This window comes from Babylonia areolata, chromosome 8 (genome assembly GCF_041734735.1).
Source record: "Babylonia areolata isolate BAREFJ2019XMU chromosome 8, ASM4173473v1, whole genome shotgun sequence".
Lineage (NCBI taxonomy): Eukaryota > Metazoa > Mollusca > Gastropoda > Neogastropoda > Buccinidae > Babylonia > Babylonia areolata.
Window position 1 is genome coordinate 7,873,918 of NC_134883.1, and position 21,954 is coordinate 7,895,871.

At 40.7% G+C, this 21,954-nt stretch overlaps 1 protein-coding gene across 1 annotated transcript; it reads left to right on the forward strand.

Moving 5' to 3' along the window:
- The first annotated feature begins 2,347 nt into the window (after nt 1-2,347).
- LOC143285027 (non-structural maintenance of chromosomes element 3 homolog) lies at nt 2,348-17,277 on the forward strand. The gene is made up of 9 exons (XM_076592201.1): nt 2,348-2,396; nt 4,233-4,367; nt 4,956-5,019; nt 7,554-7,633; nt 9,081-9,175; nt 9,933-10,015; nt 10,605-10,647; nt 14,968-15,145; nt 16,715-17,277. Exons 1-9 carry the CDS (start codon nt 2,376-2,378, stop codon nt 16,793-16,795), a joined length of 780 nt encoding a protein of 259 aa, XP_076448316.1. The 5' UTR covers nt 2,348-2,375; the 3' UTR covers nt 16,796-17,277.
- Nucleotides 17,278-21,954: the final 4,677 nt, after the last annotated feature.

Below are 21,954 nucleotides of genomic sequence, written 5' to 3' on the forward strand. Positions count from 1 at the left end.
CGGCAGGCGACTATCACTTCACTTTTCGCCCTTCCGAGCTAGCCGGTCCCTTGCTGATCTAAGACAGCAGGGCCCCCCCAAAAAATTAAAAAACCCAAAAAATATTAGGGTAAGAGAGGGGGTGGGGAGGAGGAGGGATGGGGGGGGGGGGTAGGGGACCTATTATCTAATTAACTACTGACTGGGGGGCACCCTAGACTTAAAGGTGTCCAAGGTGTCTGCTGCTATAGCTGTTTCAGGCAGGTTGTTTCAGTCACGTATCGTTCTGGGGAAGAAGGAATATTGCCTGTATTGGGTTTTACACCGGATCTGGTTGAGCTGGCGAGAATGTTTCCTTCTTTGTCTGAGTGGGGCTGGCACGATGCAGCTTTTGTCGACGATCGCCTCCCTCTCCGTCCAGTATTTTTCGTAGCATGGCAAGCCTAGCTACCTTCCGTCTGTGCTGCAGAGTCGGCCATTGCAGTCTGTCGATCATCGCGGTGACACTAGATGTGTTGTGGTACCGGTTGACCACAAACCGTGCTGCTCGTCTCTGGACAGCTTCGATCTTCTTGATGTTGTCTTGGGTATGCGGGTCCCATACGGTGCACGCGTACTCCAAGACTGGTCTGACGAAAGTCTTACATGCTGTTTCTTTGAGGCGCACTGATGGGATCTTCAGGTTTCTTCTGAGGAGGCCGAGGGTCTTATTGGCTTTTGCACAAATGGTGTTGATGTGCAGGTCCCAGCTTAGATCACTTGCGATGGTAACGCCTAGGTATTTTGAGGTAGAAACAGTTTCTAGGATATGGTTGTGGAGGGTATAGTCGGATTTTGCAGGACAGGATGATTTTGTAACTGGGAGAATAGTACATTTTCCAGGATGGAAAGCCATGTCCCAGCTGTGCTCCCATGCTTCTAGCTTCTTGAGGTCTTCCTGAAGTAAGTTTTGGTCAGTTTTGGAGGCCTTTAAACGGTAGACAGCTGTGTTATCAGCAAACATACGTGTCAGTGAGGAGAGTTCTTCTGGCAAGTCATTGATGTACGCCAAAAATAGCGCTGTCCCTAAAACAGAGCCTTGTGGGACCCCAGACTTCACGCTGACCCGGCTGGAAGCTGCGCCCTCCACTACCACCGATTGTTGCCGGTCTTTCAAGAAAGCTCCTATCCATTTGTTGATCTTTCCTTGGACGCCGTAATGTTTCAGTTTGTGGATGAGGAGGCTGTGGTTTACTTTATCGAAGGCCTTCGCTAAGTCCATAATGATGACGTCCGCCTGATTTCCTTTCTCTACAGTACCAAACAGTTCTTCTGTAAAATTGAATAGTTGTGTCTCGCAGGACCGAAACTTGCGAAAGCCATGTTGTTCTTGACATAAGATTTCGTTGGATTCTAGGTGAGACATGAGAGCACTGACGATGACATGTTCCAGAATTTTGCAGGGGATAGAGGTCAGAGAGACTGGGCGGTAATTAGCTGGGTTGTAGTGTTCTCCTTTCTTGTATATTGGTGCAACGTTTGCAAATCTCCAGTCAGAAGGGACATAACCAGTGTCAAGAGAGGACTGATAGATCATTGTAATGACTGGAGATATTTCAGGGGCAAGGTTTTTCAGGATGAGAGGACTGATTTTGTCAGGGCCGCAGGCTTTATGGGGGTTAAGTTAGGAGAGGAGTTTGCGAATGCCTTCTTCAGTAATCAAGATGTCAGAGAGGGTTGAGCTGGGAGAGATGTCAGACATCTTGCATTTAGAGCGCAACTCTACATCTGTGTACTCACGCCCCTCGCTGAACACTGACTGGAACTGCTTGTTGAGAGCAGTCGCACACACACACACACACACACACACACACACACACACACACACACACACACACACACGCACGCACGCATGCACGCACGCACGCACGCACGCACGCACTCACACACACACACTGGGACACACACGCACTGGCGCACACACACCGATGGACACACACATTACACGCGCACGCGCGCGCACGCACACACACACACACACACACACACACACACACACACACACACACACACACACACACACACACATTTAAGCATATAATTTTTTACTGTTGCTTGATGAAGTCTTTTGTACACGAAAGTGTGTCTTCACAAGTGACTGCCGTGAGAACGTTGATGTTTTTGACTTTTTGCATTCATTATCAGTTGTTTCGCTTGTTAGTTTAACGACTTGTTAGTTTTACGAAGTCCTTTAAGGTTTTTTTTTTTTTTTCAGATTTCACCCTCATTTCACTGTCATTTGAATAGTTGATGAGATAGAGATTTCCGCAGATTTGGAGAAATTTGGGGAGGTTTGTGTTTGTTTGTACAGTCTTCGGTGATTCGGCATTGTTGAAATAATTGTTCCCCGCACAAAAATGCCGAGAGGAAAGCAGACCGTAAGAACTACCAAATAGTTTGTGAATGTTGTTTATGAATGTGAATCGTTCGAATAGTCAAAGTTAGTGTTATGCACACGTGTTTACTCTTTCATAGTATTTACTCCCTCAGGTTAATGTTCTCAGATACAGTGATAGTGTCTAGCTGTGGTAAGAAACCAAACTTAAAAACAAAAGTAGACAGAAACGAATAAAAGGTTTTGATATGCACTGATAAAGTCTGTACTTGGAACTGATTTGAGAAAATACCTGTCAAGATTTGTTAGTCCAACAGAACGACATTCGTTTTCAGCTTTATGTATTATCAGCATTTCAGTTCTCTTTCACAGTGGTGGAGAGTGCAGTTTACAGTTCTACACATCCTTCTTCTTCTTCCATTAATCTTCAGCGGTCATAGCTTTGACCATTACTAACATTTTTGCAAGTGCAAGTGTAAGTGTGTGCTCTTAGTCGGAGTTTCGTACTCATTGTCCATATCCGTATGCCATTAATCATTAGTTGAAAAAAAAAAAATTGAAGGAACTAGTGTGTGTGGGGAGGGGGGGGGGGGGCGGAGGGGATGAGGGGCATGGGGGACGGGGGGCGGAAAGGGGGGGGGTCTACTGTGCCTGGAGGGCCCTCAGTGCCCTCAAGCAGAAGGCGTTGCAGGAGGGGGCCTCGGCGACATCAGCTGGGAGGGAGTTCCAGTCGACAACGGTCCTCAGAAAAAAAAAAAACTTCCTGTAGTCAGTACGGCATCGGATTATTTGCAGCTGTTGGTTGTGGTTGCTGCGATGACCACTTTGAGGCTGCCGCTTGAGGTCGGCGCAGGAGACGCAAGCTTGATCGTTGAGGATCTTGTGGAGCATTGCGAGTCTGGCGCAGCGACGTCGTTGTTGGAGCACAGGCCATTCGAGTAGCGTCAGCATGTCTGTAACACATAATGTGGCACTCCTTTAATTGTACCAGAAGTAGCTACAGGGACTGCCAGTTGTCATCCAAAGGCTTTGCCAGACCCAGACTCAGTATCATAGAGTCATACTAGCATTTTTTGTAACTGAGTAAGTTGCTTGCAAACTTTCCTGTTTCCATGATAAAGTTTGTACACTTGCCAGTTGGCAGAGTAGTGTGTGTGTGTGTGTGTGTGTGTGTGTGTGTGTGTGTGAGAGAGAGAGAGAGAGAGAGAGAGAATATGTTTCAGAATTATAGTTTCTTTACATCATTATGAAAAATCAACCTTCAGAATCTCCGAATGAGCTGGAGTGAAGATGCGAGATGGAGTGAAGATACATGTAGTTTTGCAACTATGTGTTTCATTCTGTTGCTCTTCCATCAGTCTAACCAGAATATTTCTGATGTAGGGTGAAAGCAAACTAAGGCCAGCTGAATTTGAAATACTTATCACCCCCAAAAGCAGAGTATGGTTGCTTATATGGCGTAGTAAAAACTTGTGTACATACAAGTGAACATGGGAGTTGCAGCCCACAAATGCAGATGAAGAAGAAGAAATACTAATGATTATCTAACATGCTGGCAAAAATACATAGATTGTGTTTGTTGATCAGTCACACAATGTAGTCACACACACATAGTGACATCCACACACACACACATAAATTGCACACTCACAATAGGAACAGATTGAGTAAACAGGTCTGCAAGCTTGAAGAAAACAAACACAGTGCAACAGAGACTTTTCAGATACTTGACTTACACTGCTAAAACCAAAACATTATCAAAGAGTAGAGACAAACAGGTATTACAGATATATCTACCTTCTTTCTTTCTTTTTGAAAATTTATATATTTTCTAAAACACAAATTTGTTTGAACCCAGAAAGGTGTTTTGTGTGTGTAGTCATCTCACAGCAGCCAGGCTGGAGCCTCTGGCAGCAGCAGTAGCAGCCAGGTGGCACCTGCCCTGAGTCAGACACAGCAGAGTCAGGCCATGAAAGCGGCTGCCAGCATGAGCAGTGCAGAGATCAACAAGAAGGTAACGTTGACAGACTTGCTTAGTTCACAATTATGGAATTCTCATCAGCAGTTACTAAAGTGTGAGTACTGAAAAATAATGGACCCTGGCCCTCCTCCCTTGAGATGAATGGATATAAATATCTATTTGGCAATTTGATTTGAGCTTATCTGATGATGTTGTTTTCTGTCCGATTATGTGGGCAGTTTCAGTGACATCCTTACGTCATTCATCAGGTCTCACTCCCCCACATCCCACCCACCCACCCACCCACACAGCACACAGTCACACCTAATATCCCATGCTGTCTTATTCAAAGCGTCAGCAGACTGCAGGGAAATTGTCATCAGTTAGTATCTGTGGTTAACTGGAGGGCCTCTCACTAGAGGAGATCCTGTTGTTGAGTCACTTTGGTGGTGTTCATGTCTGTTCAAATTTCAGCATACAGTGATATGCACGACAGTACCAACTTAGCCCCTACTGACCTCACTAACTGCTCTAGTTTAATGGAACCAGACTGAGAGGGCACCACCCCTCAGGGCCCTTTCATGAAGGCTGCCATCATGTTTCAGTTGAATGTTATTTATTCTTTTTATTCCTTTTTTTCAGGTTGATGAACTTGTCCAGTTCCTCCTTGTCATGGATCAGAAGAAAGTGCCCATCAAAAAACAGGGTGTGTATGATTTACCATCAGACAACAGTTGCAATGAAGAAACAGAATGTGATTAATTTACCATCATACTGAGTTTCCAGTTAAATAACTAGGTCTGAGTAACTGATGAACAGTCAAGAAAATTGAAGGTACCCATTTAAAAAAAAAACATCTTCAGGAATTGAGACAACACATAAATATGCACGCCTGATGGTTTGAAATTGAATGGATGCCCAGCATGTTCGTCAAGTGAGTCCCTGGGACATTGTAAGTTTTCCAGAATGAACACATTAAAAACAAGAAAATCCTGTGTGGGAACTTAGTCTAATGATAGGGTCATCTGCTACAAAGAAGGGTTGCTTTCTTTCGCTACATCTTGACACAGAAACCTAGACAGTTTCTTTCTTTTTTTTTTATACTAGAATGTATGCCTGCCTTTGTATGTGAGTAGCAAAGCAGTTTTGATTGGAGTGTAGCATTGGAATGACCCTCTGAAGTAGATTAGCACCCCCAGGGATTGTGACAAAAGAGTCCCTGAGACCCCAAGGTTTTTTTCAAGCTCTGAATTTCAGCATTCAGAAAGATGATAATCTTATTCGTCCAATCCCCCAGAACAAGATAATCATTTTGTTTTAAACTGTAACGCAGTACTTGGAAATAATATTAAATCTGAGAATCAACACATCTAACTGTAACTGCATCTTAATCATCAAAATTACATTACTTGAAACAGATAATTTTTTAGGATGATCGGCAGTGGAGTGTTGAATGAAAGGGTTGTTAAGTATTGGGGTGTCATGTCAGATATGCCCCTGATGTCAGTAACATAATGAATGTTTGAGCCGTCATCACTGATAACATAGATTTCTTCCTGCGTTCTTGCACTGCAAATCCTACGTTAACTCAAACCAGTGAGTTGCCTTTTATGTTTGTCACCCCTTTTCTTTTCACCCAATATTTAGAGAGCCATACTGGTCAGAAATATGTGTGTTGGCCATGTTCATGTTTCCATTACTTATGAAACCCCGACATGAATCATGGGATCTTTAACATGCATATTCGGTTTCTGAGATTGTGAGCAGATAAAGGTGATAGAAGCACTAGCACTAGCACGTCTGCACATATTTTGACCTGGGTTGAAAGTCCCAAACTCTAACCACCCTGTCGTTGTACTTGTCCAACTCAGACTGATAGTATCTCACATACAGTTTATAACAAGTTCAGTTGGAAGATCTGTATATCAGAATGAATGAGGTTAATGAGACCAACTTATGTACACTCTGTGAAACACATTTTCTTCTTACTCGCTTATGACAAAAAGAAAAAAATCCCAACAAAACTTCCTCGTTCAGGCTTGGGAACATGTTACTTTGTGAAGGTGTTCTGATTTTTCTTTGTGCATATGTAGATGGGAGTTTTTGTGCATGAGAAAGAGGGAGAGAATGGTGTGTGTGTGTGTGTGTGTGTGGAATCTGACAATTGGAATAAGAGGTATATGAAAAGAAAAAGCCAAGTTTATCTCTGCCAAATGCATTGTTTGTGTTCGCTTGTGTCCTCTCCTGCATGTGGTTTTAATTCCTTGACTGCGTAACCTAAACTGCAATCAGTGTTTCATGAATTTGAAGTGCAGGAATCACTCTAATATCACTATCTTAGATGAACAGACCATAAATGAATAAACAAAAACAAAGTGCAGGAACAGCTGCTATGGTGTCTTCTCAGTGGTGCAATTGATTTTGTTGAACAAATATAATACAGTCCCAAGAGGAAAGTGGCCAATATCTGTCACATACTCAGAATGTGCTTATGTCAGGACAGGACTTTGTATAAGATTTACTTCTTGTCCTATTCATCTGTCACTGTGATGCATTGTGACATGTTGATGAACATCCTGACTGTGACGTTCCACAGACAAGCATACCTGGCAGCAGCTGTCTAGAAGTTAGAGATAAGTATCAAACAGCATTGTCTGCTTTTGAATCATTGCCTTCATTGCTTGTCGCTATTATTATGTTATTACCATCTTGCACTTTAAGTACACAACCATTTTGGCATGCATAAGTGCACACACACACACAGAGGATGTGCAGTGAGCAGAGATGTATAAATGTGTACCGTATTGAAATTAAAATCTGAGGAAAAATACTGGAGAGGGGGTATAATAATATCACTTTTATTACACATATTTAACCGTGACCCACTAGTGCAGACTCCGGCAGAGGTCTGACATTCCTGTCCTGTGCAAACTACTATCCGCCTGTGCGGAGAAAATGAAAGTAGCTACGTATTGAAATTAAGATCTGAGGAAAAATACTGGAGAGGGGGTATAATAACTTCACATTTTTGCTATTATTGAGAAACTGCCAACTGTAAAGTGCTTTTGCTTAGATAGATTTCTGTATCATACAATATTTATCAGATATTAGGCTGCACACGCAGAGAGGAAGGAAACTTAAGTAACGTGAGACTTGTGCTGTCAAGAATTGCTAAACTTCCCAGCGCCTTATGATTCGGGTAATGATGTCTGTTGTGTAATAATGTGGCTGTGACTGCAGAGATCAACAAAGTGGTTCTCAAAGACGCCAGTCGGGCCTTCTCTGTCATTTTGCAGAAAGCTTCAGAACGCTTGTCTGAGGTGAGTGCCTGGCCTCGTGTGCATTGTTTTTTTTCCTTGCTGTTCAGATTGATAACCCCAGGGAAATGTGGATTGTACAATGATTTTTGACTCACTTGTGTAAACAAAGTGAGTCTATGTTTTAACCCGGTGTTCGGTTGTCTGTGTGTGTGTCTGTGTGTCCGTGGTAAACATTAACATTGCCATTTTCTCTGCAAATACTTTGTCAGTTGACACCAAATTAGGCATAAAAATAGGAAAAATTCAGTTCTTTCCAGTCATCTTGTTTAAAACAATTTTGCACCTGTGGGATGGGCACAAAAACAAAAACAAAAAAAAACAAAAAATGAAGCCTAATTATATGCAAACTGCATTTACTGTTATATTTATATTTTTTGTATTCTCTAAACTTGGCACTTTGATCTGATATTCTGACCCAACAGCAAGAGCAGTCATTATTATCATTTTTTGTTCAAACAGGAACTTCTTTTGCTAAGCATGGAAGTTGTATTTATTTTGCAAACGTTTTGGTGCAGATAGTAAAGAAGGGAAATTACTCTGTAATTAATGCTAGGGGACTTAATTCACTTTAAACTAATCTTTCTCATCTTAAACATTACATTTTGAAATTATACTCAATACATAAAAAGCTTGGATTTTTTTTTAATAAAGTATATCACAAGTGAGTCTTGAAGGCCTTGCCTCTCTTGTTATAATTTGTTTGCTTTTGTTTTGTTGTGGGGTATTTGTCATCTGCACATACTTTTGTGTTCAAGATGTTATTCTTTGTGGTGATCCATAAAATTGTATATATATATATGATGTTATATAGAAAAGATGTGCTTCAATCCCCCCTGACTAACAAAATAAAGTTCAGTGAATTGAATGTCTTCATCATTTTGTAAATGCTGAATCAGAAGCCCATAAAAATAACGTGGGTTGTTTACAGTTAAGTGATTTTTTACATTACATGACTGTAAAATCTGTGATCTGTTTGATGCATGTAGCATACGGTTTTTTAGATTTTTTTTTTTCCATATAGTTTTGATGAATTTGTCCAAACGTTTCATCACCTTTTGATTGTAGGTATTGTTGGATTGAATTTCGTCTTTGAATATCTGAAAGTCATATAATGTTTGAAATGTTTTAAGGATTTGGATTTTTTCTCTTCTTTAGGTTGTATTAAATTATTTTAGTGTTGGGCTATTGAAAACAAGGATTTTTTGTTGTTTTTTTAAAAATATATGCTCTCCATAAACTGGTCTTTAGTTTGGTCTGTTGTTTGTCATTATTTAGCATTGTCTCATGCGTCTAACATTGCTGTTAATCTGTGGTTGATAACAACACCACTTTGCATCAGAGGTGAGAGAGTTTGTTTGTGTAGTAAAAGCTTAATGTTACCTTTTTTTTCCCCTGATTACTGCATGAATAAAATGCAACGTGTGCACATTTGATTTTTGTTTGCTAGGTTTTTGGAATCGAAGTGGTGGAGCTCCAGGACAAGCATAAAGGGTCCTACATCTTGGTGAATGCACTGGAGAAACAGGAACATATGATGGTTTGGTGGGTGTATAGACTCTCCGCATCAGTCAAAATAGTTTTATAAAAAAAATTAAAAAAAATTTCGGACAAAAGGTTACAAGTCCCAAAGCCTTAAAAAACAACAGTGGCAGTGAATTCTTATTCACTGTGTCTAGAGATCAACTTTGACCCAGTCCTCTTCTACCTCTTTAGCCTTCTCCATCCAAAGACATGTTCCCATTCACACTTGGGTGGAGTGAACAAAATCAGAGGAAAAAGTCACGACACCATGATGAAGTGGGGCCTCAGTCTCTGTCACTGGATCATAAGTCCACTGCCTGACCTATTCGGCCACGGTGCCTGCCTTTGAGTCAGAATGAACACATATATTTGTATCATTATTATTTTAAACAGTCTCTGTCTTTTGCGTTTGTTAATGAGATGTATGTTGCTGTTATGAATGAATTAATGGGATGTTCACTGTGTTGCGGTTGTGAATGAATTAATGGGGTGTCCACTGTGTAGCAGTTGTTAATGAGATGTATGTTGCTGTTGTGAATGAGTTAATGGGATGTCCTATTTTGTTGCTGTTGTGAAAGTGTTAGTGAGGTGTCAGCTGTGTTGCAGATGTGAATAAGTCGAACAAAGAGTCAATAAGTTAATGGGGTGTCTGCTGTGTTGCAGTTGTGACTGAGTTTTTAATGGGATGCCTGATATGTCGCAGTTGTGAATGTGCTTTTGAGGTGTCCACATGCTAGTAGTTGTAAATGAGTTAAGGAGGTGTGTGCTCATGTGGCAGGCCCCAGATGGACAACGTGAAAACAGGACTTCTGACCGCCATCCTCAGCATCATCTACATGAGTGGCAATGTTGTCAAAGATGGTGAGTTACCTTCTGAACATCAGTGGTTTGAATGATTGTAACAGAACAATGCATTGAAAACTAGCATTTGGTGTGAGTGTGTTTTCTTTGAATATGAAGCGGAAATTTTTTTTTTTTTTATTGAAAACAGCATTTGGTGTGAATGTGTTTTCTTTGAAAGTGACGCGGAAAAAATATTGAAAACAGCATTTAGGTGTGTGTGTTTTTTTTTTGAATATGATGTGGAGAAAAATTATTGAAAATAGCATATGGTGTGAGTGTTTTTCTTTGAATAGGATATGGAAAAAATTTTTTTTTATTGAAAATAGCATATTGTGTGAGAGTGTTTTCTTTGAATTTGATATGTGCAGTGGTGAGCTAGTGGTGACATGTCTACCTAGGAAACAAGACAATCTGTTGGTACAGGATCAAATCCCACGCTTACCAGAATTTTTTTCTCCACTAGGCCTTGATGTGTTGTGGATTTGACTCGTTTGGATGAGATGGTAAACTGAGGACTTGTCTGCAGCATGCACTTACAGCTCATAAAAGAACCCACGGCAACAAAAGTGTTTTGTGTGTGTGTGTGTGTGTGTGTGTGTGTGTGCAGGAGAGCTGTGGCATGGCCTGAAGAGTCTGGGGATTGATCCTGAGTAAGTTTGTATTGCAGCAAAATGGTTATTTGTCTGCTTTAAGTTTGTATTGCAGCAAAATTGGTATTTGTCTGCTTTAAGTTTGTATTGCAGCAAAATTGTTATTTGTCTACTTTAAGTTTGTATTGCAGCAAAATTGTTATTTGTCTGCTTTAAGTTTGTATTGCAGCAAAATTGATATTTGTCTGCTTTAAGTTTGTATTGCAGCAAAATTGTTATTTGTCTGCTTTAAGTTTGTATTGCAGCAAAATTGTTATTTGTCTGCTTTAAGTTTGTATTGCAGCAAAATTGTTATTTGTCTGCTTTAAGTTTGTATTGCAGCAAAATTGTTATTTGTCTGCTTTAAGTTTGTATCGCAGCAAAATTGGTATTTGTCTGCTTTAAGTTTGTATTGCAGCAAAATTGTTATTTGTCTGCTTTAAGTTTGTATCGCAGCAAAATTGGTATTTGTCTGCTTTAAGTTTGTATTGCAGCAAAATTGGTATTTGTCTGCTTTAAGTTTGTATTGCAGCAAAATTGGTATTTGTCTGCTTCAAACAGTATAACTCTATATGGATTTGTCCGAACGCAGTGACACCTCCTTGAGCTACTGGTACTGTTATTTAAATGTTTTTGCCAACTGCCTTCAACTGATATTTTTTCCCCCTCGCACAGGTTTTTTCTTTAACATCATCACCATGATATATTAACGTTAATGATATTAATTTTGTTTCCAAAACATTTTTTAGTTGACAGTGATATGTATGGTCTGTGTGATGTATTCCAACAGATCTGAATCAGATTTCTGCTTGAAGCGTTTTCTTTGTTTTTTTTAAGAGACACACAGCGTTTGCATTTTACTGACTGTCTAAATATGATGTAATCTGTCCTTCCATAAAGTGGTTGTGCTGCCAAAAAGCAAAACTGAGGTTTTAAAGAAGGTCCTAAAATGATATGAAAGAAACATCTTAAGCAGTTGCCATAGTTTGATTTTAGGCAACAAATTTATCTATCTGATTTTTTGTAGGTAAGATTGAACAAATTATTTTGAATTCATATTGTGTTCATTACGTAGCTTTTACACTTGTGTCCCAAAGTTTGGCTGGTGCTGCTTTACAGTGTTAAAGATTTTTGGCAAACAGACTGAACCCTGCTCTTCCCTACTAAATGTTTCAATGGAGAAATAAAGTGGGGGGTTTTTTGGGTTTTTTTTAAAGGGGTGGGTGGGGTTGTGCTTCCTGACTTCACCAAGTACAAGAAAATAATAAAAACAATAGAGGCAAGGCCTTCAAGACTCACTTGTATACACTTTAAAAAAAATCCAAGCTTTTTATGTATTGAGTATAATTTCAAAATGTAATGTTTAAGATGAGAAAGATCAGTTTTAAGCAAATTAAGTCCCCTAGCATTAATTACAGAGTAATTTCCCTTTTTTACTATCTGCACCAAAACGTTTGCAAATAAATATAACTTCCATGCTTAGCAAAAGAAGTTCCTGTTTGAACAAAAAATGATAATAATGACTGCTCTTGTTGTTGGGTCCGAATATCAGATCAAAGTGCCAAGTTTAGAGAATACAAAAATTATAAATATAACAGTAAATGCAGTTTGCATATAATTAGGCTTCTTTTTTTTTTTTTTTTTTTTTGTGCCCACCCCAGAGGTGCAATATTGTTTTAAACAAGATGACTGGAAAGAACTGAATTTTTCCTATTTTTATGCCAAATTTGGTGTCAACTGACAAAGTATTTGCAGAGAAAATGTCACAAGTTTACCACGGACACACAGACACACGGACACACATACACACACACACACACACACACACACACACACAGACAACCGAACACCAGGTTAAAACATAGACTCACTTTGTTTACACAAGTGAGTCAAAAACCCTGCAGAATCTGTTCCAAAAATTCTCACCAGCTGCACTAGCCAGTCATGTAGAGCTCTGGTTGTGCCAGCTAGTGTGGAGGATGTGTGCACAAGCAAGAATCCCCTGTCCACCACCCCTACCCCCTTAATCCCCAATCAGGAAGAATAACCACCCAAGTATTTGAGAAATGTTGCCTAAGAATTTTCATGGAAAAACCATGTAATTGTGTGGAGAGAACTGTTCATGGAAAACAGTTCTTTTGTGTTTGTGTTTTGTTGTTGTTGTTGTTTTAAAGTTTAGATGAAAATTGTTTTCAAGACAAGAGGCAGTGAAAATTCTGCCAGTTAAATATTTCTAAGAGAAGTACAAGTTCTTTTAGGCTAAAAAGTTACTTTGAAAGAAAATAAAACAAGGTGGCTGAAACATGTCTTGACACAAGAGTAGTTAGCTGAGGAGAATTTCTGCAAGAGATTAGTTTATTCTATTCTCCAGTGATTCATTTTGCATTCGGGCCATGGTAACACAGGCAGTTTTTATTTTTACATGAAAAAGTGTTTGTGGGTGTGTGAGTGTGTACAGTGATTGACACATACCATTTGTCCTGTACGTCTTGATTATAGCATTCTATGTAGTAAGATTTTGTAGACATTTTCCCCATAATTAATTTTTGTAGACATTTTACTGATATTGTTATTGATTGTTAGTATTCAGCAGTAATTATTATGAGCACTCTTGGTCCCCTGTGCTGAGGAGGCAGAATGTATCATGAATATATGTTATCATTATCAGCATTCAGAGATGCCAACTGTTCCGATACCGTATTTTGGTTACGCTTGATCACAGTTTGTTCCAATGTTACGCCAATGTCAAAATTGTTCCGATGAGTTCGTTTTCAACTATATATCATGGTCACATGCTTTTCTGTAATAACATTACCTATCGATCACAAGGCCAGGGCAGTCACTACTAACCTTGGTCTCACGTGATGATGTTCAGCTAATCACGTGCATGTTTACATTGAAATTACATTGAGTAGACCAATCAGCTTAACCCTTTCACTGCCAGTCAATTTAGAGTACAAAATTTCCTTGTGGTATAAACACAGAAAAGACAGTGGCTGAGAATAGCTGGGGATTCCCCCTGCGATGTATTGAAAATATGGTCTGTCCTACCACCGAACATTAAGTGCAGTAGGTTCGTGGATAACAGACCAATGAATGGTCACCTTTCAGTGACATGGGACCTCTACCACACCTGTGCATAAATGCGAGCTTGGCGGTGAATGGGTTAATCATTTCCCCGAACAAGAGAGAAGGTGATTGACCAGCTGCCGTGGCGAAGTAGTTAGTGTCAGACTGACGGCTGGGAGGACGCGGGTTCGAATCCCAGCGGAGGTGGGTTTTTTGGCCCGTGGCCAGCTCCTACCCAGAGTTGAGTGTGCTGTGGGCTTAAATGGGGAGACTGGGACCACACAGTCGAGTGTCATCCACTTCAAGGATGCGTCTTTGGGTGTGTTGCTCTAATTACCTGACCAACACCGCAAGTGTCTGTATCTCTCCGGCCTGGTTAACGCCGGGATATCATTATGACAGGAAGCGTAGAGTACAGCCTTGTCACGCAGTCCCAAACCAAAATGGACCTCCATAGCAACATCGTCATCCTCCTCCTCCTTCATCGACATCAGTATAAACAAGATAGTCTCAAAGTCTGTGGCCTTTCACGCCCTGCTCTCATGGTGACCTCAGTTTCGATACCCCTCCACTTCTGTGCTTGGGGTGAGTCCTGTCAATGTCGTCAGTGTCGGCAGATTCATGGGGGGCTGTTGTTTGAGGGACGTGGTGGCGGTCTCCACTCTGGGGGGGACGCTCACTCAGTCTGGCTCCACGACTAAGCTATTATTGTCGTTAGTAGGGGGCTTAGTAGGTGGTGTCCTAAGTACGTTAAAACAGAACAGGCACCACTGAACACCACTGAAGTGACTCAGCAGCAGTGCAGGGTCTCCTCTGGTGTGTGGCCTCCTGGCGACCTAACATCGATGGTTCCCTGTGGACTGCCGATGCTGGAACTGCGACGGACGAACCCGGGTGTGGCCATGTATGGGGGAATCTAAATGAGCGGCGTGGGAGTAATGCCACTGAAACGGAGCAGATGATGGGGCAGCGAAAAAAAAAAAAAAAAAAGAGGTGAGTGAATCAAGTTACATCTTGGTCAAACCGAGTCTGTGCCTGATGGATTAAGCTATGGAGTGCAAGGAAAGAACATGCAGCTCAAAACAGAAGTGGGCCATGGATTCCGATTGTGAGAAGTGTTTATATGCCTTGTGGATAAAATGTACCTTGACTGATGTGGCTTGGAGTCCGAATGTTCCTACCAAATTTTCTTATTGTTCCTACAAACATTTGACAGGGGTTGGCATCTCTGAGCATTGTTGAAGGGTCTGTGTTTTCTGTGCACAACTCCAGCATGAACCACGAGACGTTTGGCGACGTGAAGAAGCTGGTGACGAATGAGTTTGTCAAGCAAGGGTACCTGGAGTTCACCAAGCTCCCCAACTCTGAGCAAACTACCTATGAGGTGCGCTGGGGTCAGAGGGCAAAGCTGGAGACGTCCAAGATGCAGATCCTGAAGTTTGTCTCCTTGGTGAGTATAGTGCTATTGTATTCATTAGGTAATAGTAATAATGATAAGGATATATTGTCCAAGATACAGATCCTGAAATTTGTCTCCTTGGTGAGTATAGTGCTTTTATAGTCATTAGGTAATAGTAATAATGATAAGGATATATTGTCCAAGATGCAGATCCTGACGTTAGTCTCCTTGGTGAGTATAGTGCTTTTGTATTCATTAGGTAATCAGTAATAATGATAATGATATATTGTCCAAGATGCAGATCCTGACGTTTGTCTCCTTGGTGAGTATAGTGCTTTCGTATTCATTAGGTAATAGTAATAATGATAATGATATATTGTCCAAGATGCAGATCCTGACGTTTGTCTCCTTGGTGAGTATAGTGCTTTCGTATTCATTAGGTAATAGTAATAATGATAATGATATATTGTCCAAGATACAGATCCTGACGTTTGTCTCCTTGGTGAGTATAGTGCTTTCGTATTCATTAGGTAATAGTAATAATGATGATATATTGTCCAAGATGCAGATCCAGAGGTTTGTGTCCTTGGTGAGTATAGTGCTTTCGTATTCATTAGGTAATAGTAATAATGATGATATATTGTCCAAGATGCAGATCCTGAAGTTTGTCTCCTTGGTGAGTATAGTGCTTTCGTATTCATTAGGTAATAGTAATAATGATAATGATATATTGTCCAAGATGCAGATCCAGAGGTTTGTGTCCTTGGTGAGTGTAGTGTTGTTTGTAATTATTAAATAGATAATGATAATAATAATAAATTGTCCAGGATGCAGATCCTGAAGTTTGTCTCCTTGGCGAGCATAGTGTTATTTGTAATTATTAGATAGTTAAAATGATGATGATGATGATATAATAATAACAATAATAATATTGATGATGATGATGATGATAATAATAATGATAATAATTATGAAGATGCTAATATCAACAACAATAATTAGTAGTAGTAGTGGTATTTGTATTTTCATTGTTATTGCTATCATTTTTGTTATTAGTATTATTATTGTTGTTATTATTTTTCTAATTATAATGATAATAAGATAGTATCCAAGGTGCAGATCCGGAAGTTTGTCTCCTTGGTGAATATAGTGTTGTTTGTTGTAAATATTAGATAATGACAATGTATATTACTCATATGGTGCAAACTCCTCATGAAGTGGCCTCCAAGCGCTTTACATAGGACAGTACACATTATATAGCATATGATGGCATTCAACAGCACATGAAGACAGAAAGAAAAAAAGATTACATATATTTATATGCACCAAGGCAGTACTACTTGGGTTTGTTTTTTTTTTTTTTTTTTGTTTTTTTTTCTGGAGGAAAATGAAGATTTGTACATCTGTGTATACTGAATGGCTTTGATAAGAGCATTGAAAATCTCTCTGTCAAGATTGTTGCTCTTTGTGTTTTGAATAATTACTTAGGGGGAAAAACAACACATGCACATGAGTGCACATGCGTTTTTCTTATGAGCTGTGAAGCATTCTGGTGTCAAACTGGCCAGTGTGTAAGAGTGTGAACAAACTGAACTCATAATGTGAAATGTCTGATTTCAGATCTATGGCAAAGAACCAGAACAGTGGACAACACAGTATCAAGACGCCAAAAATAATACTCAGCGACAACCCACAAAATAGAGAGAGAGTGTGTGTGTGTGTGCTTGAATGAATTGTATGTGCTTGGGTGTAAGATGTGTGCAGGATTGTGATTCAGTGGAACATTTGACATTGAAAACAAAGATGCTGACTCACAGTAACAATCACTTGTGTAGTTTGTGTGTGTGTTCAAACATGCGTGTGTGTGTGAGAAAGAGTGGTTGATTGGGATAAAACCAGAATTAAGCTTTCATGTCTGAATCTGTGTAATTTCTTGTGTACATTTTGTGAACTATGATGATGTTTAATTTCCTGGTGATTCATCTCTTGAAATAAAGTGTTTGTTTTTTTTAAATTTTCGATATTTCATGTGCTATAGTTTATTTTCTGGAGGCTGATCAAGTTGACATCATATTGTGATTTCTGGTGGCATTAATTTGGTTCATGATTCTCTCATTTTTTACCTGGCCTGTTGGTTGTTTATCAAATTGTTTTCAATTCTTATTAAAAAGTGTATGACTGTGGTTGAGTGTGCATGTTAGTGTTGATGTGTGTGTGTGTGTTGTGTATTGTGCTTCATTGTCTATTACTTTTCATCTCAACAGATTTCTCTGAGTTAAATTTGGGCTGCTCTCCCAAGGGAGAACGCTTTGCCACAGTGAAGCACCAATGTTTGTTTTTTCTGTCTGCGAGTGTTTTTTTGTTGTTTTTTTACTACGAGTGTGGATTTTTAACAGAAGTTTGCCAGGTATAACCCTTTCTTGTGAAGTGTTCTTTTATGTGCACTTAGTGCATGCTGCACAAGGCACCGCAGTTGATATCATTTTAAAGACATTTGATTAGATGCACTGATCATGTCACCAATGAACAAGTGCCCCACAAGTCATAGAGGAAAGGAGAAAGAGAGACACACACACATATATGTGCAACGTCTGTGCAAGGTCTCTTCCTGCCCAGTTCAAATCAGTTCATGTGGCAGCTGCTGAAAATTTGTCATTCCTGGACAATGAGACGCAACTGATACAATCAAGCTGCAAGTGCGCACATGTGTGTGCACTCAACACACACACACACACACGCATGCACGCACTTCACACACTCAAAAGCACAAACCAGTGGACTGTTCTTGTGGTCCTGTATATTGATGAAGCAGATACCATGGCTGGTTGTAGAAGATTTTAAAAATGGATATTTCACACGCACACAGAGGTATGTGCGCACCCTCCCCCCCCCCCCCCCCCCCCCCAAACTACAGGAATTTATTCATGACATACACATTGACTGTATACAACACTGGACTTTTGTCTTCTTATGGTGCTGTATATTGATGATGCAGATACCATGGTTGGCTGTAAAAGATTGTATAAAATAGATATTTCACAGACAGACACACAGGCATGTGCACACAGGTGTGTGCACACACACACACATTCACACAAACCATGAGTATTTATTGATGACATACACATTGACTACACAACACATTTTAGACATGCTCCAAAAAGAACCACAATGTGGAACAATCATCTTCCATCATGTCACTTCCCAGAATACTCCATACACAAATGTGTGCATATTGGCACACTGACATTTGGTCACTGCTGTGAAGTCTACAATGGCATACCCACAGACCATTTTGCAGATTTGCCAGTAGTACAAATCATGACATGAAAGAACGGAAAATAATAATGATGCTAATATTTGAAGAAATCTCTGATATGCCTTCATTTCAGTATTCCTTAACTGGGACAAAGAAAAACAAAAAATGAAAGAAAAAAAAAAAGGAAAGGGGACACTTCTAATGGTTAAACATGAACACATTCTAACATGCATGCCCTCTCTGTATACTGAAACCATACAACCATACACATTTCTCAACATGTCACTTTTTTCTTCTTTTTTTCGGTAGGGTCTCAACCTTTTTCTTAAAAAAAAAACCCTCACTAACTTGATTATACATATATATATATATTAAAACGAAAAAAATACATGCATTTTAATCACTGCCCTCCCAAGCCCGTTTGATTAAAAACAGTTTATAGACGCGTCACTGCAGTCCTACGCTTTTAGAGAAAAAGAAAGAGGGGTGCTGTGTTAAGTACGTGCGCGGATGTGTGTGTACGGTATGCATGCGGAAGTGTGTGCGCATTTCTTCTTCTTTCCGTTACACGACCAACATCGACTTGCCGATGACTCTGTTGTCTCCATAACCCGGTTACAGGATCTTTAACGTGCATATTTGATCGTCTGCGTGCGTATACACACGAAGGGGGTTCAGGCACTAGCAGGTCTGCACATGCGTTGACCTGGGAGATCGGGAAAATCTCCACCATTTACCCACCAGGCGCCGTTACCGTGATTCGAACCCGGGACCCTCAGATTGAAAGTCCAACGCCTAAACCACTCGGCTATTGCGCCCGTCGGATTATATGCACGAGTGTGCATTTGTATGTGTTTCGCATGTGACAAAACACTCTTATTTGCATACCTTGCAGACGGCCTCAATGGACAAAACCCAAGGCAATGAGGCCGTGATGCGTGTTTTGGGTGATACCAGTAAGAGTAGGGGTGACAGGATTCCGACAAACTGCGTGCATACATCAGTCTAAGAGAAGAGACACATAGACCATCTATCCTGTCACCCCTTCATTAGTTGGATTGCCGATTTTGTTCATTCAGAGGCGGGAGTTTGGAACTGGTGAAGCAGACGTGACCTTCATTGTTGGCGGGAAGGTAGAACCATCTGCTTGGCAGATGTGGTGTAACGTATATGGATTTGTCCGAACGCAGTGACGCCTCCTTGACGGCTACTGATACTGATATGGATCAGATCAGTTGAACACACTTTGATGGGGAAAAAAAAAGTTTAACATTTCAGTCAGGACAAAATGGTCAGATCATGTTCGAAAGTCATCTCGATCATTTGATACATTGGCATTAGCGTGGGAAGGACACCATTAAACTTGAGGCCAATGAGTAACAAGTATGACCCCCCTTAGCCTTGATGACAGCCCTGCAACGTCTCCTCATGCTGCAAAGAGGTTTCTGCTGCGAGGAAATCCTGTCCCATTCCTCCTGAAGAGTGATTCCAAGCTCGGGTAAGTTCAGAGGCTGTTCAAGTTGTTGCGCGCTCGTTGCACCGCTCGACGCACTGAGATTATGTACAATCAATGTATGTCTACTGGTATGGCTCCATCGACATCAAATGATTTTCCAAACATGTTCAGTGGGATCATAGTTCGGTTCCGGAGAACTAACGTGCCGGCTACTGATCCCGACATTCGCAGTTCGACTTGATTTCCGTCAGTCCTGCAGGTTAACGATACGAGCAGGCGGGCGCTGTCACCAGAAGTCCGGGCCAATGGTGCCAGCGTAGGGTCCGAAAACATAATGGAGAGGAGTTTCGTTACGGTACCTGGCCACATTCATGGTGCCGTTTTGCTCAGTGAAACACACAGAACTGAGTCGGTTTTCATGCAGTGTTCTGTGCTGTGTGCCGTGGAAACTCCACCCCATTACATCAACCATGATTCAGTGACTGAGCATCCATATTCAAGTTAGCGGTCGTTTTGAGCCACGCCGATACTAGCTCTATAAAATCGCTCGATCCGTGTGTTGCCGGGTCACTGACGTCGTAAGTCGTGGCCACACCCTCGATCCATCGTCAGTCCGGCGATCTGTGTCAGTCACGTCCAGGCTAAACCAGTTGTCGGCTGAACAAAACGAGGCCACTGACGATCCAGTCAGCTGTAATCCAGAGGTAAGTCCAGCAAAACTGACCTGTATACATGTGTTGTTTTGTCGTTGTGTTGTTTTTCTGTTGCACCCAAATGGCCACTCTCGAATCAGACCCGGACTGAGTCAGCCGGCCTGCGGTCGGGGTCAGCGCCAGAGCCCCGCCCGGCGGCCAGCGGCCCGAGAGATAACTGGCCAAGTTTTTGTCCCATGCCCTGTTTATGGTTGATTTTTTGTGTAACCTTTATTATGTGTTTATTGTCACTCTCTATCCCATCAAAACTTCACGTGTGTGTGATCTGCTATGGTGGAGTGATTGTTTTTATGTTCTTTAGAATTACCATATATTTTTCCCTTTTGACGAGCCCGAAGGCAAAATCCTACAATTGTTTCAGACAATAAAGTGATTGATTTATTGACTGATTGCAAGATCAACGGAAACAGGTCACAATAAAACCACTTTCGCTGGTTCTGCCGATTTTCTGGTCGTTTTCTGTATTAAGACACAGCCATTCCACTTCCGGTGAAATCGACAAACACACCACATGGGATTGAGTTTCAGGCTGGCCTGTCGAGCGACCGATTCTTCGATTACTTTTGTATAGATCTGCGACTAATTCACCTCTAAAAATGGTATGGTATTATTTACTTGAAATCGGAAATTACCTACTAATGGTACTATCCTTTCTTTGCACGAAAATTATTTTACAAGATTACAGTGTAAGCTCTATTCTCTATTGCACCCAAATGGCCACTCTCGAATCAGACCGGACTGAGTCAGCCGGCCTGCGGTCGGGTCAGCGCCAGACATTGTCACCCCCTCCGGTAGGAAGATAGGTCTACTTAGGTTATGACTAGGCTTTTACGCCTCTGCGCACACAGGTCATTAATAGTAATGACGGCTAACTTTCCAATTTGAAGATTGAAAAGCTTCTGAAATGTAAGCTTCTGACTTCTAAAAAAAGAAAAAAAAAGAAAAGGTGGTGGTGGGGAGTGTGCATGCTTGGTGTTTTCCTGTTTAACTCCAACTCTGTGGTCTGATTTGGATGATCGGTTCTTCACAATGCACACTATTTGTTATGCATCATAAATTCGCAACCAAAGGTGCTGTGCACTACAGTAGTAAATTACAAAACTTCCCTTGTCATGACAGCTTGAAACTGAAACTATTGAAAGATTCTGAGACCAACGATTACTCTACATATTTATTTAGTAACTGGTACTACTCGCACTATTTCTGTTCACTGTTGATCGGGATGATTCTTCATCCTTGGACTTCTCTTTCTTTAGTTGAATTGATTATTTAATGTTATAAATAAAGTCTATTTTTATGACAATATCATCTGATTCATCAGTTTCTAAACAACAAAAAGTGATGATTTCTCTTCTATTTCTTTGTTTTTATAGTTTCGACGCCAAGCAAGACTTCGTCGGGAATTTATTTACCGGAAGTCTGTTGAGGACAA

Excerpts from the sequence above, each read along its gene's own strand:
- LOC143285027 (XM_076592201.1), top strand. The coding sequence starts at position 2,376 with ATGCCGAGAGGAAAGCAGACC. Across the intron at positions 9,176-9,932 it reads CAGGAACATATGATGGTTTG|GCCCCAGATGGACAACGTGA; the intron begins GTGGGTGTATAG and ends CTCATGTGGCAG. Across the intron at positions 10,648-14,967 it reads AGTCTGGGGATTGATCCTGA|CATGAACCACGAGACGTTTG; the intron begins GTAAGTTTGTAT and ends GCACAACTCCAG.